The 20,124-nt window shown below is 42.2% G+C and overlaps 1 protein-coding gene across 1 annotated transcript in view; it reads right to left on the reverse strand.

Moving 5' to 3' along the window:
• The window catches only part of TBC1D14 (TBC1 domain family member 14), a gene marked incomplete at both ends in the record, with an annotated part of 65,399 nt that overhangs the window by 43,050 nt on the left and 2,225 nt on the right, over window positions 1–20,124 (reverse strand). The window contains 1 exon segment of the mRNA XM_084266662.1: window positions 15,584–16,319. Coding sequence (XP_084122788.1) covers window positions 15,584–16,319 — 736 coding nt within the window.

Genomic DNA, 20,124 nt, shown 5'->3' on the forward strand with positions numbered 1-20,124 from the left:
ACAGACACGATCTCTTGCTGCCTCCACATCCTTCACCTGCCTGTCACAACACACTGCTACCAAGAAATCACAAAGCTACAGGCATTGTACCCTTTACTGTATTGGACCTGTTTTCATAAAAGAGCATTTGTCCCTGAATAACCTTAAAAGTAGCCATCAAAACACATGACTTGGGAAGCCTCTGAACTGTCTCAAATTAGCCTCTGTGGTAAGAGTCCAAGCTAGGCACACAGCCACTGGAAATGTGTCCTGCTGGTTTTTACTCATAAAGCAGAATGCCAGGCTGGCATCTTCTCACCACAGCTACGTTTGTCTTAAACCTGGGCACACAACACAGACCAGCCTTCAGGCTTTCAGTAGCACTCAGCTCTTCCAAAGAGCACAGCAGATACTCTACAACCACACCATGGCTGGGTTATGAGGAGACAAAACCTGATTTTCTTTTCTCCCGCTGTCTAGTTCAGCAAAAATTAAAATACATTCGGGTTAGATCCATTACTTATATACTTTCTGGCAGGTTTTTCTGGAAACTTGGCTAGAGGCTTTTGGTCCTTCGTTTAAAAGCAGAAACCAAACCTGAGAATTCCTCTTAGGGAAAAGTATTTTTGCTCTTTCAATCAGCAGGCAGCTATAGCCCCTACATACCACAGACACACTTCCAGTCTGGTATTGCTGCTTTTCCTTACTTATAGTTACTACCTTAATGTCCAGTGGGTTGACCCAGCAAGTACATATTGTTTCTTAGTCATGAAGCATGGCAGTTTGGGAAATAAAAGGATATTGAGCTTCAAGTTCTAGAAGGGCTGAACACACACCAGCCACAGGAACAACCTGGGCACTAAAGAGTTGTTTTTCCTGTTGACTTTGTGCCAGTTTACATGAACAATATCATACATGTACCAACAGAGATACTGTTCCTTGGAATACAGGAGAAACGTTTAATACAAGGAAAACAATTGAGGCACAAACATCGGAGTCTGCCAGATTATATTATAAGGTCAATAGGGGCACAGCACTGCCATCCTTCAACATGCACATATTTACACAAACGATCACATGCTTCTGTATCACAAGGGTACAGTTACCTTGAAACCCAAACTAGGAACAGATTATCATATTAGAAGATATGAACACAGTGTTTAGGGAGAGAAATCACACAAGTGAATTAACAACCGACCTCAGAGCTAAGCAGTTACTATAGCTATAGTTCTACAAACGCCTTTCAGCTTTCCCCTACCCCACTTCACACAAGAAACAGCACAAAGATTTAGGGGGGACAACTGTAGAGAAAGCACCCAAGAACCACACAGAACACAGAAATACTGCCATGTTTTCCCTCTTACCACTTTTTTAAAGCATGAAGCTATAACAACTATAGTTCTACAGGTAAACTATTGGATCAAAACCAAAGGTTTGATTTAACCAGCATAGTCCATTCTAGTGTTAGAAAGATCTCCTCTAGTTCATCATTACACTTGTAACCCTACTTAGAGATTTATAAGCTAACTAGAGTATTAATCAACAAGCTTTCCTACAGTGACTATAATACCTAGTGCTGATGGGGCGATGTATCAGCAAACCAGTTCTGAAATGTATCTAAGAATGAAAAGGAAAGCAAGACAAAGAACATCATCACAACCACTGCAGTGGTTACACTGCAAGATACACAATGCCAAGCCAGGCTGGGTGCTCTTGCAGAACATTTTCTTTCAAGTTGTCACTGCTTCAGAAGCCAGCAAGCTAAATTCCAAACTACATATTACCTTCACAGAAAACAAGAACATCTTGCTTCAGGGACACCAGAAAGAGCCCCACAAGGAGACATACCCCTGTGACACTTCTGTACACATTCAAATCCTTGAACGTAGGAGACTTTCACCACAGTTCATGACCACAGTGATAAAATGAAAACTGAAGGACTAACAGGCAATATTCTCTCCCTGTCTATCCACATTAGAAGTTACTGCCACAGGTATATACACACAACAGTCTCCCCCATCTCCTCCGAGGGATTTTAAGAGCAGCAGTAGGTCTTCATCCTTAGAGCAAGATAAAGATGAATTGGAATGACAAAGTCTAATACCCCTCTGCTGCCAGTGCCTGCATTAGATGAACTAAACCTGAGAAGCCAATCCCACATACTTGCTTTCAGTTCAGTTTGACAATCTTAACTATGTTTTCCCTTTAGAGGGAGCATCATAGTAAGTCATCTGTTCTACAGCTCACCTAGCAGATGGCACAGCAATCGCTCAGCTCACTCCACTCTGTCTGCATGACTTCTGCTGTATGTTCTAGGGCACTAGATATCTCTTCCTCTCTGTACCATATCAGGGATTCCCAGGATTTCCAGTTCACTTGCATGTTTTTTGGTTGGTTTGTGGAGTTTTTGGTTTGGGTCTGTTGTTGTTTTGGGTTTTTTTTAAAGTATACCTGAAAGCACTAGGCATGGTCAATACCCAATTCCCATTCTGTACAGAGCAGCTCACTCTCCTTTACCTTGCTCTCCATCTATGCCCAAGTCCTGGTGCTTTGCTGGCATCCAAACTCTTCATGCACTCCCTAAAGTCTCAGAACTACCAAGAGGTATAATGTTGTTAGAAGCTATGAAACAGGTACAATCAGGTGAAAAGCCACAAACTACTACCTGTTCTTGCTTTGACTGTTGTTAAACCCTGATCTGCCCCAGACTGGAACAAGCCAGAGGTAAAACACATGGCCAGTGGGTTGCCACAGCAAGGGCTGAAGAGGTGCTGCTCCCTTTGCAACTGATGTTAGAAAACTTAAAGGAGAAAAAATATATATAATTGTTGACTGTCCTCCAGTCCGAATTCTAGCAGATAAATCAGTACAACACCTCTGAGTCCTAACACAGCCAATGCCTGAAACTTCTGGACTGAAAGCAGACCCTTAAAACGTGCAACTCCCATGGAAAGAAGTAATGATTTATGCCATATATCTCAAGAGCAAGTAATTTCTCTCAACAGCTTTCCTTTTTCTGCTGCCACAGCACAAAGAGGCATTCCTTTCCTCCCATGCTTATGCAGCTCCCCAGGATTTTCAAGGAAAGTACTAATATAAATCACCAAAAAAATTTCACTGGAAAGGTAGCCTAAGGAGGTCTTTTCCAGTGGAAAACACAGGTTAACAAGGAACAAGAAATTCTCTAGTCGAAAAACAAACAGACTTTCACTACACAGACAAGTTTATAAATCCCAGGGTACAAGATCTCAAAGTTGAATTACAAGTGGTTTAAGATATGTAAATTAATCCAAGATCTTGAATGTAAAAAGAATTGACATGCCCAGAAAGAAAAGATCACTGGCTGATCATTATCTCAGTCTCATTGTCCTCTTCACAACCATTAGAGCACATCATGCTGATTTACAACTGGAATATCTGACATGATACATCATGTCTGCAGCATCATTAGTGTGGAGCCATTAAAGTGTCACAGGTTACATTTGCATTCCTCTTGAACATGTTAACTATTTTACAGTAAGTGTCTGCAGCTGTTTATTCTAGGAAAGCCAAACACAGAAGGTAAATTGAGATCACATTTCAAATAGCAAATTAGTTTTGCACAGCTCCCTACAACCACCTGGCACCATACAGCTGTTGAACCTTGTTAGTGTAATTCACCCACAGAAAGGAATTACCTACCTGAAGAGAATTTAATGCTAACTCCAGAGTTAATGTTTACATCCATTCAAATAACATCCTGTGATACAGGAGAGTGAACAATCTCTTACTGGAATATACAGGTTCATTATATCGAAGGTCTTTTCCAATCAATATCATTCCATTCCATGACTGTAAACTGATCTAACTGCCTTTTTTGTCAGAAGGAAGTTCAGCAGTGTCAGGAAAACCTGATTTTTTAATAAAACTTAAAATGAAGTGGTTTTATAAGCACTGCTAAGATAAGTTTACTGAGCAGTTGCCAAATACACATAATACATGTTAATATATTGCCAGCATCTCTGTACCTCCCGGTGTGCTGCCAGTTGGGCTGAAGCCTCAATCAAATGAGAAAACTACATCAGAACCAGATGAACAATAAGTAATCAAGCCAAACCTATCCACAGAGTGCCTATTACAGCTTTTTCCAGTTTAGGCTTTTAAACAAAGTCAAGCATCACCACTGATGCAGAAAGCTTACCTAGCTCAGTCCAATCCTCTTTCTAAAAAAGACAGGACAGGAAGTCTTTAAAACAACTACCACTGCATGACAGGTTCACAGTGCTGCCCCAGAAGCCTTCAAGTGCTTTTCAGCAGCTGATTGTCCCAAACAAGGTCAGGCACTCATATGAAGTGACCTCTCAAAACATCATCCCTCCCCACCTCTCCCCACGGTTTAATATACAAACCTATCCATTATAAGGAGCAGAGACAGTGCTGTCATCCTTTCTGTTGCAAATTTACTCCAGATCTTGAAGCCAGGTGTAAGCCTCCTCCCTGAAAAGTCTCAAAGCCTTCCCTGTGGAGGCAGGCTAAGCACTGCACCCCTTGAGATAACTCTGCAGTTTGGTACCATCAGAGTCAAGGAACTGTTTCTCTGGTACCAGCCACTCAAGCAAAGGACAAAAGGACTGGCTCCACCACAGTAGGTGGCAGAGGGTGGAGTAGAGCAAGGTGGACACACATACACCCACTGACACCTGTTGGTGAACACACACCCTACATCTGGACTCCCAGGCAACACACAGTTGCTTTTTGGGATTTTTTTTCTCCCCCAGAACTCCCAAGATACACTAGTTGCCTGAAAAACTCTGCTACAGGACCTTAGGACTTTGGAGTTGCCAAGATCAGAGTATTTGCATTCTCCAGAAAATCTGACATTTATGATTTTTAACTTTGATGTTACTATTTAAACATGGGACCTCAGATGAACTTCCAAAGACTGCAGTGTGTGAACTACTAATACACAACATGGGACAGTAGTTGTGAGCAAAACAAAAGTGAGGTGACATATGCTGCTCTGTGGCAGAGTACTTCAACACTGACCTAGCACAGAGATTCTATCTGCAAATAAATGGGTTCCTGTGACAGCTGCTGTGAACAAACACGCATCAGAACTACCTAGAAAATGATCCAACTCATGCACAGCCTGATGCAGTTTGTTCCCTGCATTTACCCAAAACATAATTGCAACTGCAAGTAGAAATACATGCAGTGTTTCCTGCTCTCAAGATGCACGCTCACAGTAAAATGTTAATGAGTCCTTCAATTAGGAAGGTCATTTTCACAAGACAAAGCAGTTGGAATAGTCATGTGCATAAAAAACTGGAAGGACTTACCAGTCTCGAGTAGAGCAGGTGAAAAATAAGGGCAGTGGAGAAAGCTCAAGAACTTCATATTTGTTTAAAAAAAAATCTTGGAAAGCTATTTTAAACAAGTATCAGACTTGCATGCATTCTTAAGAGGCAGGGAAGAGACAGAAAACCTCCATTACACCTGATTTTCAAGGAAGATTCTGAAATTTCCTGGTAACTCTAAACTCCCCAAGTAAAGAAAGCACGAAGGTCTTGAGCCTTTCAGCCTATGCAAAGACATACTGGAGTGTGAAACAGACTTTATCTCAAGATTTTGACAGTAAGCAGACACTAGCCATGAGAACCAGGCAAACCCACATAAACCACATAAGCACAGTGTAAGACATGCCTCCACAGACATTTTTCCTCAAGGCATCCAGAAACCTACACTGAAACAGGACATTTTGAGTTACATACAGCACCTATTATGGAAAAAAGAAAAAGTAAGAGAAATTTCATTAAATAATTGCTGCATTATGAACAAAAGCATTCCATCACCTTTCCTGGCATGGTACAAATTCAGTGAATGCTATCTAGGAAGCATTCTCATCCTATCACAGAATTTGGGCAAAAGATGTAACAACACTGTTTTCTTCTCATCCTTCAATGACCTTCTGTACTCTGTGCTAGCCACAGCCTTCACAACTCACCCTCAATAAACAGGAAAAAAAAAATGTTCACACCTCTGAATGTCCCACGTTTGAGCTGTGGCCACATAAACAGTTTCCAGAGGCATGGAAAATAAACCCTGGAAAATCAGCAGTGCATTCTACCACAGCAACTTTGGTTATTGGATTAGCAGAGGAAAAAGACACATAAATCATGATGACTGGGGAACTGATGGACTTAAATTCTTGCCAGAAAACCTACCAAAATCTCCTGAAGAACTCTAAACCTACTTTCTCCACAGATGAAATCTAACAGTGGTACCCATGGCCAGATAACATTGGTTTCTAGAATAATTTTCCAGATGCAGTGATTGCCAGTTCAAGCATTCCCTCCTTCCCAACCCCAGTCACCTCTCAAACTTTTATTAAAAACAACAAACCAAAACACCAAACAAAATACAGACCAAAAAACCACAAGTCAACAAGAACCACCCCCCCTAAAAAAAACAAAGCACAGAACAAAATATCATCAAAAAAGCCCAACTATTTTAGCTATGGTGAAGAACCTTCACCAACAAGTTATGCTTTGAATAAGATTTGAAAAATCACATACAAAAGCAGAGTTTGCAGAATTTTATCTCAAGATACTGCCAAAGGTCAAGGTAAAGGAAGAACAATGCTTGGTTTATGGCTAAACAAATCCAACAGAAGTAAGAGCCTAAAAGCTGACTTGCCTATGAAAGAGGCAACTAATGACAGAAGATATTTATAAATCCCTAGCACATTTAATAAACGAAGTTTTCCAACTGCTGCATTCTGGTATGTTCAGTAAGATAATTGCAGGTCTGGAAAAAAAGACTTCTATAGTTGAGGGAGACAGTGTTAGAACCTAAGTTAGTACTGGATATCTGAAAGCTTTCAACAGCATAACTTGGAACCCCCTCTTTAGATTTTTTCAGGGGGAAGCAGGGTTTGATACACTACTTAACAAGACTACAGTGCTCTGTATTTACCTTTTTTTTTCCCTAGAGGGTAGCCCTCATTTCAGAAGAGAGGGAAACAGAGCACCTAGCACTGAAGTGTCAAAGACATGGCATGATAAATGAGACAGTAATCCTTCACGTTTAGCTGTTAGGAGTGGTTGCAGCAAACCCAGAACTATTTTGCAGGTGGATGGGGCACAGTGCTAGCCTACCATGCTAATGCTGCACAACTCTCAGAGACAGGAGATTCAGCAAGTCAGGACTAATACAAAAGCAACATTCAGGTCCAAGTTCAAACTATTAGTCAACCAGCTACAAATACTAGTTCTTTTCCAGCTAGCAGAATGCCCAGTTACCCCAGTGTGGTTAAAATAACCTAAAATTCTACTCCCAGAGTCTGAAAGCAGATTTCTTCAGTGATCTGAAGTACTATCACCACACAAACCAAAAATGTAATGAATATGAAATGCAGTCCTAAGCAAAAAGCTGGATGTAAGTCAACAGTCACGACCTTGCAGCAATAGAAATTAAACATGGACTGGGTTGTATTAACAAGATAAAGAGGAAAAAATAATCAAAAGTTCTACCTGGTAACCAGGAGATAGATCTGTATCCAATTTGTGGCCCTTAGCCTAAAACTGAGAGGCATCAAGAACTGGAGGAGGTCCAACAGATGACTGCTGTGCTGGCTGTGTGCCAGTGCCCAGGACATACAAGCAGGGATGCTGAGAGAGGTGGTTTCAGTTCGCCTCCGTGACCATTCTCAAAGATGCCCATTGAAAAAGCAAGAGACAAAGCAGCAAGTTGCTGCAAGGTAAATTCCAACTGGATAAAGGGGGGAAATAATCATCACAGTGGTAGTGGCTGAACCATGGGCCAGGTAGTCTGGAGAGGTTGTGGTAACTCTTATCCTGGGATACACTCACGATTGACTGGCTAAGGTCCTGAGGAACATGATCTATTGCTGAAGGCAAGTGCATTAAGTGGGAGGTGGCACCAGATGGCTCCCCAAATCCCTCTAGTCATTCCATACTTGCCAAAGACTGCAACTCACAAAGGGGAGTCCAAGCACTGAGGAAACACCCTGTTTTGCCTCATGATTGTTACCAAGATCTGGTATTTTAAGCTGTCAATTGTCAGTGTAAAGTGTGAATGATGCCTTTACTTTGGGGTTGGTTTTTTTTTTCCTTATTATTCTTATGCATGGCTCAAAACCTTTGGAAGCACTTAATGACAGGGAAGAACAGCTTATTCTGGCTAGCCACTTAAAACTGCAATGTAACTAATGCCCAAAGAGAGGGTAGCAGTTCATAAAGGATTATTCATAGATTATTTTTTTCCTGACAGCTAAATCAACATTTATTTAACAGAACTCTGAATATCCAGAGTAAGGCACAACCAGACACATTCCTGCTCCAGAAAACCTGTGGCCTCCACACACTATTTCTGTTGAACAAGTATTTACCTGTACATAGAATTTTATTAACAGACCATCTCTTGTTTGAGCTTTTATAAACATGTTTAAACACAAAAGTTAATGTTGACTCCAACTTCCCAACAGATTATGTAACACTGGGAAAGGAGACAGTATTAAAATGAAATACTAATCAAGGAGCAAGAATTTGCATTTATTCCATCTAATTTCACCTTGCTGACTGCATTTTTCAGAATCTCTGAGCATCCATAATGCTCCCTCACACTGTAGGCCATGAATGGAATACTCTTACAGACTTTTAAAAAGTTATCTCTGTACTCACAGTAACTTAGAGCAGTTTAGATTGATGATAAAGAGGGGACCAAAAATTCAGTTGATCATTAAATGGTATTTGGTTAGATATAGAATGAAACATGCTAGAGACTGTGCTGATACTCTCCCTCTTTGCCAGTGCCCATCCACCACTTTAAAGGGAACTTTAACCCAGGGAAACATCAGGGCAGTTCTTGTGACACAAAGTTTATCTAACCCACTAACTCACTAAACCTTCCTATCACCAGTGAATCAGAATGAAAACAGACCTTCATTTCACTGGTCTGAATTAGTTGCTGAAGTCTTGTATACATCTACCCAAGTGTAATTCTTCCTCTTACTATGCAAAAGCAAGCATGCAGCATGCAGACAACTGAACAGCCACAAGCTTTCCAAAAGGCAGCCTCACACAGGAGATAAAGCAGAAGGATCAGGAAGAACAAGCACTACAGGTGAATTCTGCAAGCAACTTAAGACATCCAACTGTTCTATACATCTCATTAACTAGCTGGGGTGAGAGTTTTGTGATGCTTCTAGCCATCAGAAGAGAAACACACACATTTGACTTCAAGTCCCCCCCTCACTGTGTAGTTTTATACCATTGCTAAAAAGTTCCCAAAACTCCAAGTACTGATTTTCATTTAACTTCCAGAATGAACAAATAACTTTTACTCAAAGCAAAACCAAGTGTCTTGTAGCAGAAAAGAGTTTTGCACAAACAGAAGTTTAAAACAGGTTTTATTGCAAAGGGCAACTTTCCTTTAATGCTGAAGAGTTGCATCTCAAATAAGACTCAGTGTAAAATTTTAGGAAGAATAAACAGAACCCTAGTTCTAAACAAAATGTATGTTATTTTCCACATAAAGGGAAAATAGAGATTAAAATTAATGTGTACAGTTCCAGTTCAACACCTAGTAGAGAACAGCCCCCATGAGAAGTTCAAAATGATGCAGTGAATTAGAGGATGGGAATTTCAAGAACGGTACCATTCCATTTGCCACCATTATCAAAAGCAAATGCTGCTGTCTCTGTAGAGCTCAAATCCTGCACCCATGGAAGATTCGCTTCGAGAAAGAATGTTTCTGAGAAATTCTGCAGCTTTTCTTCTGCTCTACACAGAGACAGGAGAGTAAGTACAGATCAGAGCCACAGAATGATTTGGGTTGGAAGGGACCTTACGGATCATTTGTTCCAATCTCCCTGCCACGGGCAGGGCCACCCTCCACCAGCCCAGGCTGCCCAAAGCCCCATCCAGCCTGGCCTTGAACACTGCCAGGGAGGGGGCAGCCACAGCTGCTCTGGGCAGCCTGTGCCAGGGACTCACCTCCTTCACAGCGAAAAACTTCTTCCTTATACCTAGCCTAAACTTACCCTCTCCCAGTTTATAGCCATTGCCTCTCATCCTATCACTTGTAAAACATCCTTCCCCATCTTTCCTGTAGCCCCTTCAGGTCCTGGAAGGCTGCTGTAAGGTCTCCCTAGAGCCTTCTCCAGGCTGAACAATGCCAAGTCTCTCAGCTGGTTTTCCCAGGAGAGGTTCTCCAGCCATCTCATCATTTCTGTGGCCCTCCTCTGGGGCTGTTCCAACAGCTCCATGTCCTTCTTATGCTGGGGGTGCCAGAGCTGCATGCGGTACTCCAGGCAGGGTCTCACATGAGCAGAGTGGAGGGGCAGAAGCACATCCCTCAACATGCTGACCACACTTCTCTTGATACAGCCCAGAATCTGATTGACCTTTTGGGCTGCAAGTGCACATTACCGACTCATGTTGAGTTTCTCATCAGACATACCCAAATCTTTCTCCTCAGGGCTGCTCTCAAGCCATTCTCTGCCCAGCCTGTAGCTGTGTTTGGGATTGTGCCAACCCAGGTGCAGGACCCTGATGAAGGGAAGGCTACTAGTCTTTCATTTCAAGGAGACAGAAGGTGGTTTTCAAAGTAGTACTCAAAACCACTCCATGAAGACTATTGCACTCATCAGATGAGTATACCTGAATGCCTCACAGGCTGCCAAAATATTGTTTCCAGCATCATCTGTCAATATAGCTCCTCTGTGTCTATGCTGCTTCCCACATCACTGGAACATAAGCTTGTTTCCCCTCTCCCCAGCCCTTTGCAATGCCTGTTACTGACAGCAATTAGCTCAAATGTACCCAGACAGAATAGTGAGGAGGGACAAAGCTGCCACCAAATTCCTCTCTTCCCTCCAACAGGGGAAGGGACCCCAGGCATCAGGTAAGCACAGCCTTTGGGAGCAGAGCCCACCCACAGGGCACTGAAGCAGCCTGCGCTGGGTGGGCACCAGCTGGTGTCCTGAAGCTGGGAGGAAGGACTCCAGAAAACTCCACCTGCAGCTCTGATAGTTTTTGTCCATTTGGGGTTAAAAGCAGTGTACTCATATCCTCCCCCACAACACATACAGCTCTTTCTGTCTGTCCTCCTACACACTTCAGTCCTGTTCTCAGCCTGTCTCCTCCTGAACAGCTTATCATCTAATAGGCTTCATTTCACATAAAACACACACAGAAGGGGAAACAACATCATACATAGATTTTAATTATGATTCAGTAATCTGAGCTATTATTTTATTTCTTTTTCTTCCCCTTGTGTGGTCAGTGAACTCTCTGGAGAGATGAAAGTGGGAAATCAACAGCTCCTTGTCATTCTACCTAACTCCTAACACCAAAATTAGAGAAGCACTGTAAGATGTCCTCTCATTAAAAGAAACAACCAGTCACCTCAAAACATGGGTGTAAGTGATATAAATGAATGTTCATTTCAAACTGAATGCTGAAACCAATAGTTATCATTGTGAAACTTAAGCCTGTTTTCTTCTCAGACTACAAGCAGGGCCACAGTCTGATTACATGTGTGCCTCCATGTACATGGTACAGGATGCCAATCCTGTTCTGTAGTTTTCCTCTCAGAAATACAGAGATTCTTCGGAAACAGGAAAACATCGTATCTTAAAGCCCTTTATTTCATGTGTAGTCCCTATTCTCTGCAGAGGTTTCCTGAGATCAGAGAACACACGGATCCAAAACTTCTAGGGGCAGCCTGAACAGGACCCAGATTCCTAGAAAAACAGACAATGTCCACAGCAGTAAAGACTTGGGATTCTTGCAGGCCATTCAAAAGGAAGGGACCTGTATGGCTTATCACTTATCTGAACATCCTCCTCCTTTTTACAGTCACTCTGTGCATGACCATGAAAAACTTCATCCTCACTCTCCAAATTTATGAATTAAAACAAATGAAAAGCACAACTTCTATGGCAAAGCTGCCTGAAAACCAGAGTCTGTGTTTTGGCAGAGTGGTTCAGAAACAAAGTCCAAAGATAACACTCATTAACCTACGCTGCTCCAGGTCACCAGGGCAAAGACAAGTCACTGACTCTTTACTCTCCCAGCCAATTATTTCCTCACACTGTGTCTCAAATCAAGTTCCTGCATACATTCAAATGAAGGAAATTAACTCAAGCTCGTGCTTTATGTGAAAGACCTCTGGCCTTCTAGAGCTGATACAAGCACAGGTGACACTTAAAACTAAGTAACATCAGGTTTCTTTGTCAGCCACCAGCATTACAGCTGCTTTCAGAGGCAATAATCCATTTTCACAAGCTAACCTGGAGCCTAGTAAGGCTAGTCCTCCTCCTAGTATCATACCTGTGATGCCTTCATCTCTTTCAAGAGGAAAGCTCTGTGTCAACAGGCAGGAAAGCCTTCTCTTTTTCTCACCTAGGTCTTTCCTGCCACACCCAAAGGGGCATGTAACAACCTGAGGAAACAGCCAGATCTTTGGGAGTCACAAACCGATGAAGTGAGTGTAACAGAGCCAGAGGAGCAGTCCAGGAAGCCTTAGTCACCACACTGCTCAAGAGAGCAGGGCAGGAGCACTCCCATCCCAAGTGCCCTTGAAGGTGCCAGGACTGGCAGGCAATGAACCAACAAGGTTCTCCTTTCCTCAATCTCCTCTAACAATCAATTTTCAATTGCAGCCCCAAGCCAAGACCAGCACTTCATAACACATCACAAATATTGCCACAACTAACACAGACACACAACCTCATGGGCAGTGTAGATGCACACACACAGAGTCTTGCAAGGAAAAAATAAGTCTACAGAGTGCTAAAAAAATAGCTTTATGTTCCAAAGTATGTGCTTCACTAGCCATCTTCCTAATATGACAGGAGATTTATCCTTAATTGATACATAAGCAGCTTACATGCATGTGACCAAGTATTGCAGGCATCTAATTTTTGTCAGTATTATATCCAGAGGCAGCTGCAAATCTGACACATCCAGAGCAAACTCAGCCTTGACAAGTTGAGAGAAACCAGCACATCCTCGGATGACAGACAGGGTTCAAAGCAAGCAGAGCTGCCCTGACAAGCAGCAAGGTTTCTTTTACAACATGTCAACAACTTGAGCAAAAACTCAGCTGATTCATCTTCACTCTCAGTGGTTCCAACTTGTATCCCACTACCCAGAGGAGCCCTCAAATAGCTCAACCTGCAGACGAGGGCTGAGAGCCCCCGCAGCGCAGCCCTGCCCCACAACCATCAGGCTGCTCAAGGCAGAAGGGTTGGGTACAAACCACTCAGGTCCTTGTTCTTCCATACTGCACACAAGCATGCCAAGCACTGACCAAAGCAATCGGACATTCTCCTGCTACAACAGTTCATCCTCTGTTTCCAGAAGGGAGGGTTTATCCACTTAACCTGCAAAACCTCAACCTGAACTCCTTTCAGGAGGGAGTGAAGTGCTAAGAACATGCTCCTCCAGGACTGTGTTTATACCCACCACTGCACTTCTTACAAATTGCTTTCAGAAGCCCCCTTCTCAACAAGCTGATCTTCAAAGATACTGTTCCAAAAATCATCCTCCTCATCTAATACCATACACAAACCCCAGCACACAGGTCAGGGTGAGCTAGGTAGGAAAGCTCCTTTCAAACAAGACGTGGTAGTGTCCAAATTAATTTACTGAATTACTCAGTAAAGCCCTGGGAATCCAAGGAGCACAGAGGCCAGAGGAGCTCTGGGGAACTATAAAGGATTATTACAGGAAACAATTACAACTCCACGGACAGCAAAATGCAAATATCAACAAAAACCAGAAACAGCATGTTTTGATCCTTAGCAATGTTGACAGCATAAATATAGAAAGTACTCCCTGAGGCACAGAAGGGCCCTCAGAAGCTCCCTGCTTGTTCCAAACCTGTGAAACTCACCACCAGGCCACACGACACAAGAGAATGGATGCAGAAAATATGGGGGTGTGGTACAGACAAAATCAAGCAACTCTATTTTCCAAACAAAGCAAGAAAATGGATGTGAAAGGGAGCAATATTAAAGAGCAGATTACAGACAGAGCACCTGGAACTTCAAAGCCAAATCACCTAGCTTGAACTTAACCCTCCCATTGTCATGATGACATCAGTTGTGACCAAGATTACCTGTTCTCCATTTAAAAGGACATACTTTGATCGCTGGAATTCAATGTATCCCAAAGAAAACCAAACCCAGGTTTAAAAGCTCAACCTAGTAAGTAACTGGCAAAACCACTAGAGACTACATTAGAACAAAGTTTGGAGAAAAACTGAAAAGCAGTTAAACATCCCACTCTGAGAAGGACCTAAATGTGCCTGTTCCATTGTGCTCCCTCCAGGCTGAAGGACAGCATTTGTTCGAGGTAGCAGTTGTGCTACCAGAATGGGTAACAAAAGTTCATGCTTTGAAGTGCTGAGAAGCCTCCTGCTTCAGAATTAAGTCTGGTTCCATGGCAACAAACAGAGAGAGGTCCACAAAAGCTTCAACACCTCAAACATGACTGATGACTGGAGTTCTGCTACACAGGACTCTAAGAATAAAAAAATCAATGAAGGCTTCAGCAAGTTTAGAAGATCTAATGAAATTGTCTCTCAGGCTTTGTAAATAAGGCTCTTTCAAAGTATGATGTTTGCAAATTCTCTTCCTTATCGCCCTACTCATATCAGCCTGTTCATCTTGTGCAAAAAAAATGCATGAGGAAAAAAGATCAGCTGAAGCAATCACGTGTTTAAAATCAGTTAGATAGAACCAGATCTGCTCGATACCTAAAGTTTATTTCTAGAACTGTTTCTTCAAATCATAGCATACTTCAGACATAATACCCTAAAAATAAGGGACATTATGAAGGCCTTAAATAAAAACAAAAAACACTCCAAACCCAGCAACAAACAACCCAAATGCCAAAAAGCAGCCTAGCCCTTTTCCTCATTCACCACCTTTGGTGGGAACCTCCATTTAGAACCATTAGGCCCTTGGTTCATACAAGGGCCATGTTTAGAAGAGGTCACATAACTGCTCTGAGCAGCCAATGCTTTCATTTCACCAGCTGAGTAACAAAATATCACACGCTCCCATTCTATACAAAAATGGAGGAAAAAGGTGTTAACAAAACTTTAACCAAGATTTGGACAAACCATAGTAGTCAGACAAGTGTTTGGCAAGTATTTGTATATTAAGCTTCATATAAAATACTCCATCACTACTACATCATTTATGAAACCTTAGATGTCAAAAACTCTTCAATACATGTAACTAATAACATTACCTCTTAATGGGACATGAGATTAAGGACCTTGGCCAAAATCACAAAAGGCATCACTGGTGAAGCCAAGAAAACCTCGTTCAGAACTCCTTTTACTATAACATAGAGGAACCTTGTAAGAAGATTTAAGATGCTTCCATATATCATAAAGATATGACAGAGTAGGATTCAGAGCCTTAGTCTCTAGCAATATTTACCCACTTAGTACAGAAAGAATATCTTTTCAAATTAAAACTGCAAGCCATTACCTCTTTCAAAGTCAAAAATAACGTAAGACCTTTCTCCTATGATCTTACTTAATCTCACTGTTAAAGTACAAATGTATGTTGTGGAAGCATTACCTGGCAAAGAAGTTTGTAAAAGGTCCCAGTATTTTTCGCTTACTGTCCACATCTGTCTCTTGACAGCACTCCTGCTGGCTCTGATCACTGCTCTCCTTAGTGGAACTCAGGGTAACATCCGAGAAGTGTGCCTCATCGGTCTCCAGATCCACAATTGCACTCGAACTGCTTGTGACCACGAAGTCCAAAATGTCTTCGTTGCTGACTGACAAAGTCGTTGACAGCTCTGTGCTGAGACTAGAGACACTGCAGACAGAGATCCCATCGCTGCGGTTCAGAGCTTTCGAAGCCGGACTGTAGAGTTTGACGGTGTCATACCCAGTCCTTGGGAAGGTGGAGGATTTCCGCACCGCACGGTTGCGCTCAGCAGCCAGAGGGTGCGGAGGCACATACGGCGGCAGTGTGCACGCGCTCTGGAACGCCCTCTCAGCCACAATTTCAGGTTCCGACTGCTTTCTCTTCACATTTAACACGCTGCAGTGGACAGGCTCTGGGTTTCCTATTTCTAGGGTTGGAATACCCGAATCCACTGATTTAAGGCTGTGACAATCTTCTAAAGCACTGGACAGCTGGCCAAGCCCGTACTCGGGCAACGAGAGAGATCTCGGGGTCCCAGAGTTCAAGTGTTGAAGGCTCTGGATGCTGTTGCCCACTCTTGCATCCAGAATTCCCATGAAGCTCAAACCATTTAAGGAGTTGGATAAATTGACATCATTTGTCTTGGTCCATCTGGTAACTGGTTTGAGAGAGAGAAAAGACAAGGTTATGAGTTTGCAGGAAGTTTGTGCTTTGTCCTTGACTGTTGGTGGTTGGGTTGGGTTTTTTTTTTCATTTTGGTTTGGTTCAAACACATTCACTCCTGTCCTAATTTCAGCTTTTAATTAAAAGTTATTCATCATCTTTTACTATCCTTCCCCCTGCTTGAACAACCAGGACAATGGTAACTTAAATTTGGCTTCTAGAAAACATCAAGCATGAAAAGCTCTTCATAAGCAGTTTGTGTGCCACTGTTTACCTCGTACAGATCTCCCAAGAGTGAAATTGTACTATAAACCATGCAGAGATGTTCCACATCCATATTGAGACAAATATTTGAAAACTATTTTTATACAGTCATAAATGCATATTTACTGAGGGGGGGAGGGAGGTACAAAGCTTGTTTCCATACACTTAGACCAAAATTCTGAAGTGTTTAATTAAGCAGAACTTCTTAGCACTCTTCTGGACACCATAAAACTGATAATAAATTTGTCACTGAAACAGAATGCATAATATTTCAGTTTTGCATTAAGCAAGAGATGCAAAATCTGTATAGCTATAAAGGTATCCACACAGGCAATGCTTTGACAATACATGAGATGTACTTCATCAGTGCACCTACAGTAAAACTGACACCAGCAAGCCTATTTGCTGCACTCAGGGATTGCTGCCCTTCATATCTGCAGTGTACATTCACACTGCCTCCCCTGGGGCTTCCAGCAGGTTCATTAAACCAGTCAGTGCCCCACTTCCAGTCTAAATCTAAGCAAACTTCAAAGAGAGGGCAGGCAAGTTTATGAGCTGGAGGCTACTGGATGCACAGTCCCTGTGGGTATCTTCAGCCTTTCATAAACCTGGGACTGCTGACCCAGCTCCCAGAATAGCTACCAGCCCTGTAGAACACTACACTGTTATTGTGACATTGCATGCATCTTCTCTTTCTGTATCAACAGTTACACTACCTACAGCCTTGCTGAAGTTTGCAGTGTAATTACTCTGCAGCACTTGGCAGAACAAATATGCACATATTGCCTCAGCTTCTCCACTCCGAAACACTCTGAGATAAGCGTGAAGGAGTGAAGGATACTCCCCCCATCTTGCAAACAGCTTGCTTTCTAGACAGATTTTTCTCCAGCTCCTGAAGCTTGGCCTCCTGCTTCTGGTCTCCTGCAGGACTAAATTACGGGTGCCAGTTGTCCCCTAGGAGGTCCCCACACTCTACTTTTAAAATAAAAAAAACACCTCAAAGAAACCAAAACCCAAACATCTCATTTGGGGAAACTGGTATCTCCCAGCAGTTCCAAAACACTGGCTGATGGCACCTAACCCCGGCCAAACACTGGAGTTTGGCACAGCATCCATTCTTAGGTCTGAGCCCATCAATACACTTTGGCACTGTGGTACTGACAGGCAGCAAGTGACAGAAAACTCATTTCAAACACATTCCACTGGTCCAAATCATTACATTTTTTGCCACAAGCTTTCAGCTGCATGAGGGGTTCATGAATCCAGAAGTACTTCAGATGCTATACCAACTCTTCAGCTCACGGCACAAATGCTATTCATTAACCCATCTGACACCCAGGGTCACTCCTAAAGCCCCAGGAAAAGTCAAGCAGAAACAACCCTGGATATTTTGGTTTTTAGACCTTATCAGAACTTGTTAACAACCAACTACATACTACCCATACAAATCAATTCAACTGCCCAATCCTTTAGGTAAGCAAAGTTTTAAAGGCATTGTTTTGACTAAAAAGCTTATGAAGATGTACATTTTTCTTACAGAGTTGCTATAGCAACTTTACTCCTTTCACATTACCATGGTTTGAAAAGTTTACACCCCTTGCAATTTAAAGAAGGGATGTCTTGAGATAGCTAGCATACCAACTGCATACATTACAAGCTTTTCTGTTCAACAACTAAAAACTGCACAGGCCAGCAAAAAACAAATTAAAAGCCTTAAACAATGGTCCTTAAATATAGGCACTAAACTAATATACTCTGTGAACTGAACTGTGGCAGTCAAGTGTACAAATACAACATAACATGGAGCTTTAGATACAATTACTGTTGGATATACTTGGATCCCCTGCTCTCAAACCTTCTTGCTTAGATTCATGTACTCCTCCAACTTGGGTCCGACTTCTCTACCCCATGCTCACCCACCCCTTCATACATTAATTACATGGCTCTTTACACCAACAGCCCACCCAACCCAGCGTCACTCTAACACATACACACTGTGGAACTGTATAAGCAAGGGGGCAGTGGCTGCTTTATCACAATTCACACATATTAATGAATCTACAAAATGCAGTCCAGAAAAAGTACAGAAATTTAATCATCAGCCAGGAACAACTTTTGTTTGACAATGTTTGGGTAAATAACACCAGCATGTTCCCATAGTAAATTCCTTCAGTGACTACCTTCAGTTCTGCTCAGTGATTTTCCCAAGGAGCAGCCAGTCCTTAGTTTAACTGCGCAGCTTTTCTTCACTAAACTTATAGATAATAAGGGTTCAAGCTGCCTTAGAAGAGCCAGTAAACACAGCAGCTCAAGAGGCCAAGCAATTCTGTATACAAGAGAGTTCAAGGAGAAGTGAAAATACATTTCCACACAGGGTCCTGCAGCTATTTTAACTTGGCTTCGTATTTTTCTCAAGCAAGACATTTAACAGGAAAGCACCATATAAACTGGCAGCCAGCAAATGCAGAAGTGTGTAACAGCTATAGCTTGCTGGAGCAAATTATGCAATAAATAACAAGCTACTAAGATTTTACACGGTTCAGCAAAACTGTGGGAAGCTTTGAAGTATCCCCATCAAGGGCTTTAAATGAAAGCCTGAGATGTAATCAGCTGTCCAAAATGTACATGAGAACTCCTTGATCCAGTTTGCACGAGGTGGTTGTAGGAGGGCTTTTAAAGATGTGAGGAACTGATACTGATAGTCCTTATTTTAGCTGCCCTGCTCGTAAGTGCAACATCTGACAAGTGATGTCAAACATCCTGTGTTGTGTGCTCCAATACCAACTTCTTTCCCTAAATCCCTTATTAGCATAACATTATAGCACACTGTATTCATACCAAACACAGCATTGTTAAAATATTAGTAGTATGATTAAGTACTGAGAAAGAATAAGCAATTTTGTCCACACAACACTCATAATCCCCATGGTTTACTTAAATATATTTATCATCTAGATAAAAACTGTATTTGTAAAGTCTTACCATCCATCTGTTGGTATGTAGGAACAACCTCTATATAGGAACAACAATGGTTGTTCCTACCTATAGGAACAACAATCTCATGAGTATCCCAGGAGAAAGACAGCAAGGTAAAGGAAAATAGGAAAACACAGCAGAGGTCCCATGTGGCAGTGAGGGAGTAGGTACTTCTGATTTATTTAACTCTTCCAACACAAGCACTAAGGGGCACCAGATAAAGATAGTTTTGTAGCCAGGTTCAAAATGAACATCAGGACATAGCTGTACACACAAAGGGTTAGCTGAACTGCATAACTCCTCACCACAGTATGCTGTGGATGCTAGAAGTTTACATGTAAAGCTCAGGGAAGAACAGTCACTGACAATTCCTAAACAAACAGAAAACAGGGAGTCTCTGAACTGTACATGGAAACGCAAGTGTGCAGGAGTGCTGCTTTCAGGCCCTTCCCCAGGTAAATTCTTCTGTCAGGTGGAGCTCTGGTCTGCCTCACTACAGCTGGCCTTGCATTCCCCGGATTCTGCTCACAGCATGCACGAAGGCATGTTCTGACAGCAAC

This window comes from Gallinula chloropus (assembly GCF_964237585.1).
Source record: "Gallinula chloropus genome assembly, chromosome: 7".
Lineage (NCBI taxonomy): Eukaryota > Metazoa > Chordata > Aves > Gruiformes > Rallidae > Gallinula > Gallinula chloropus.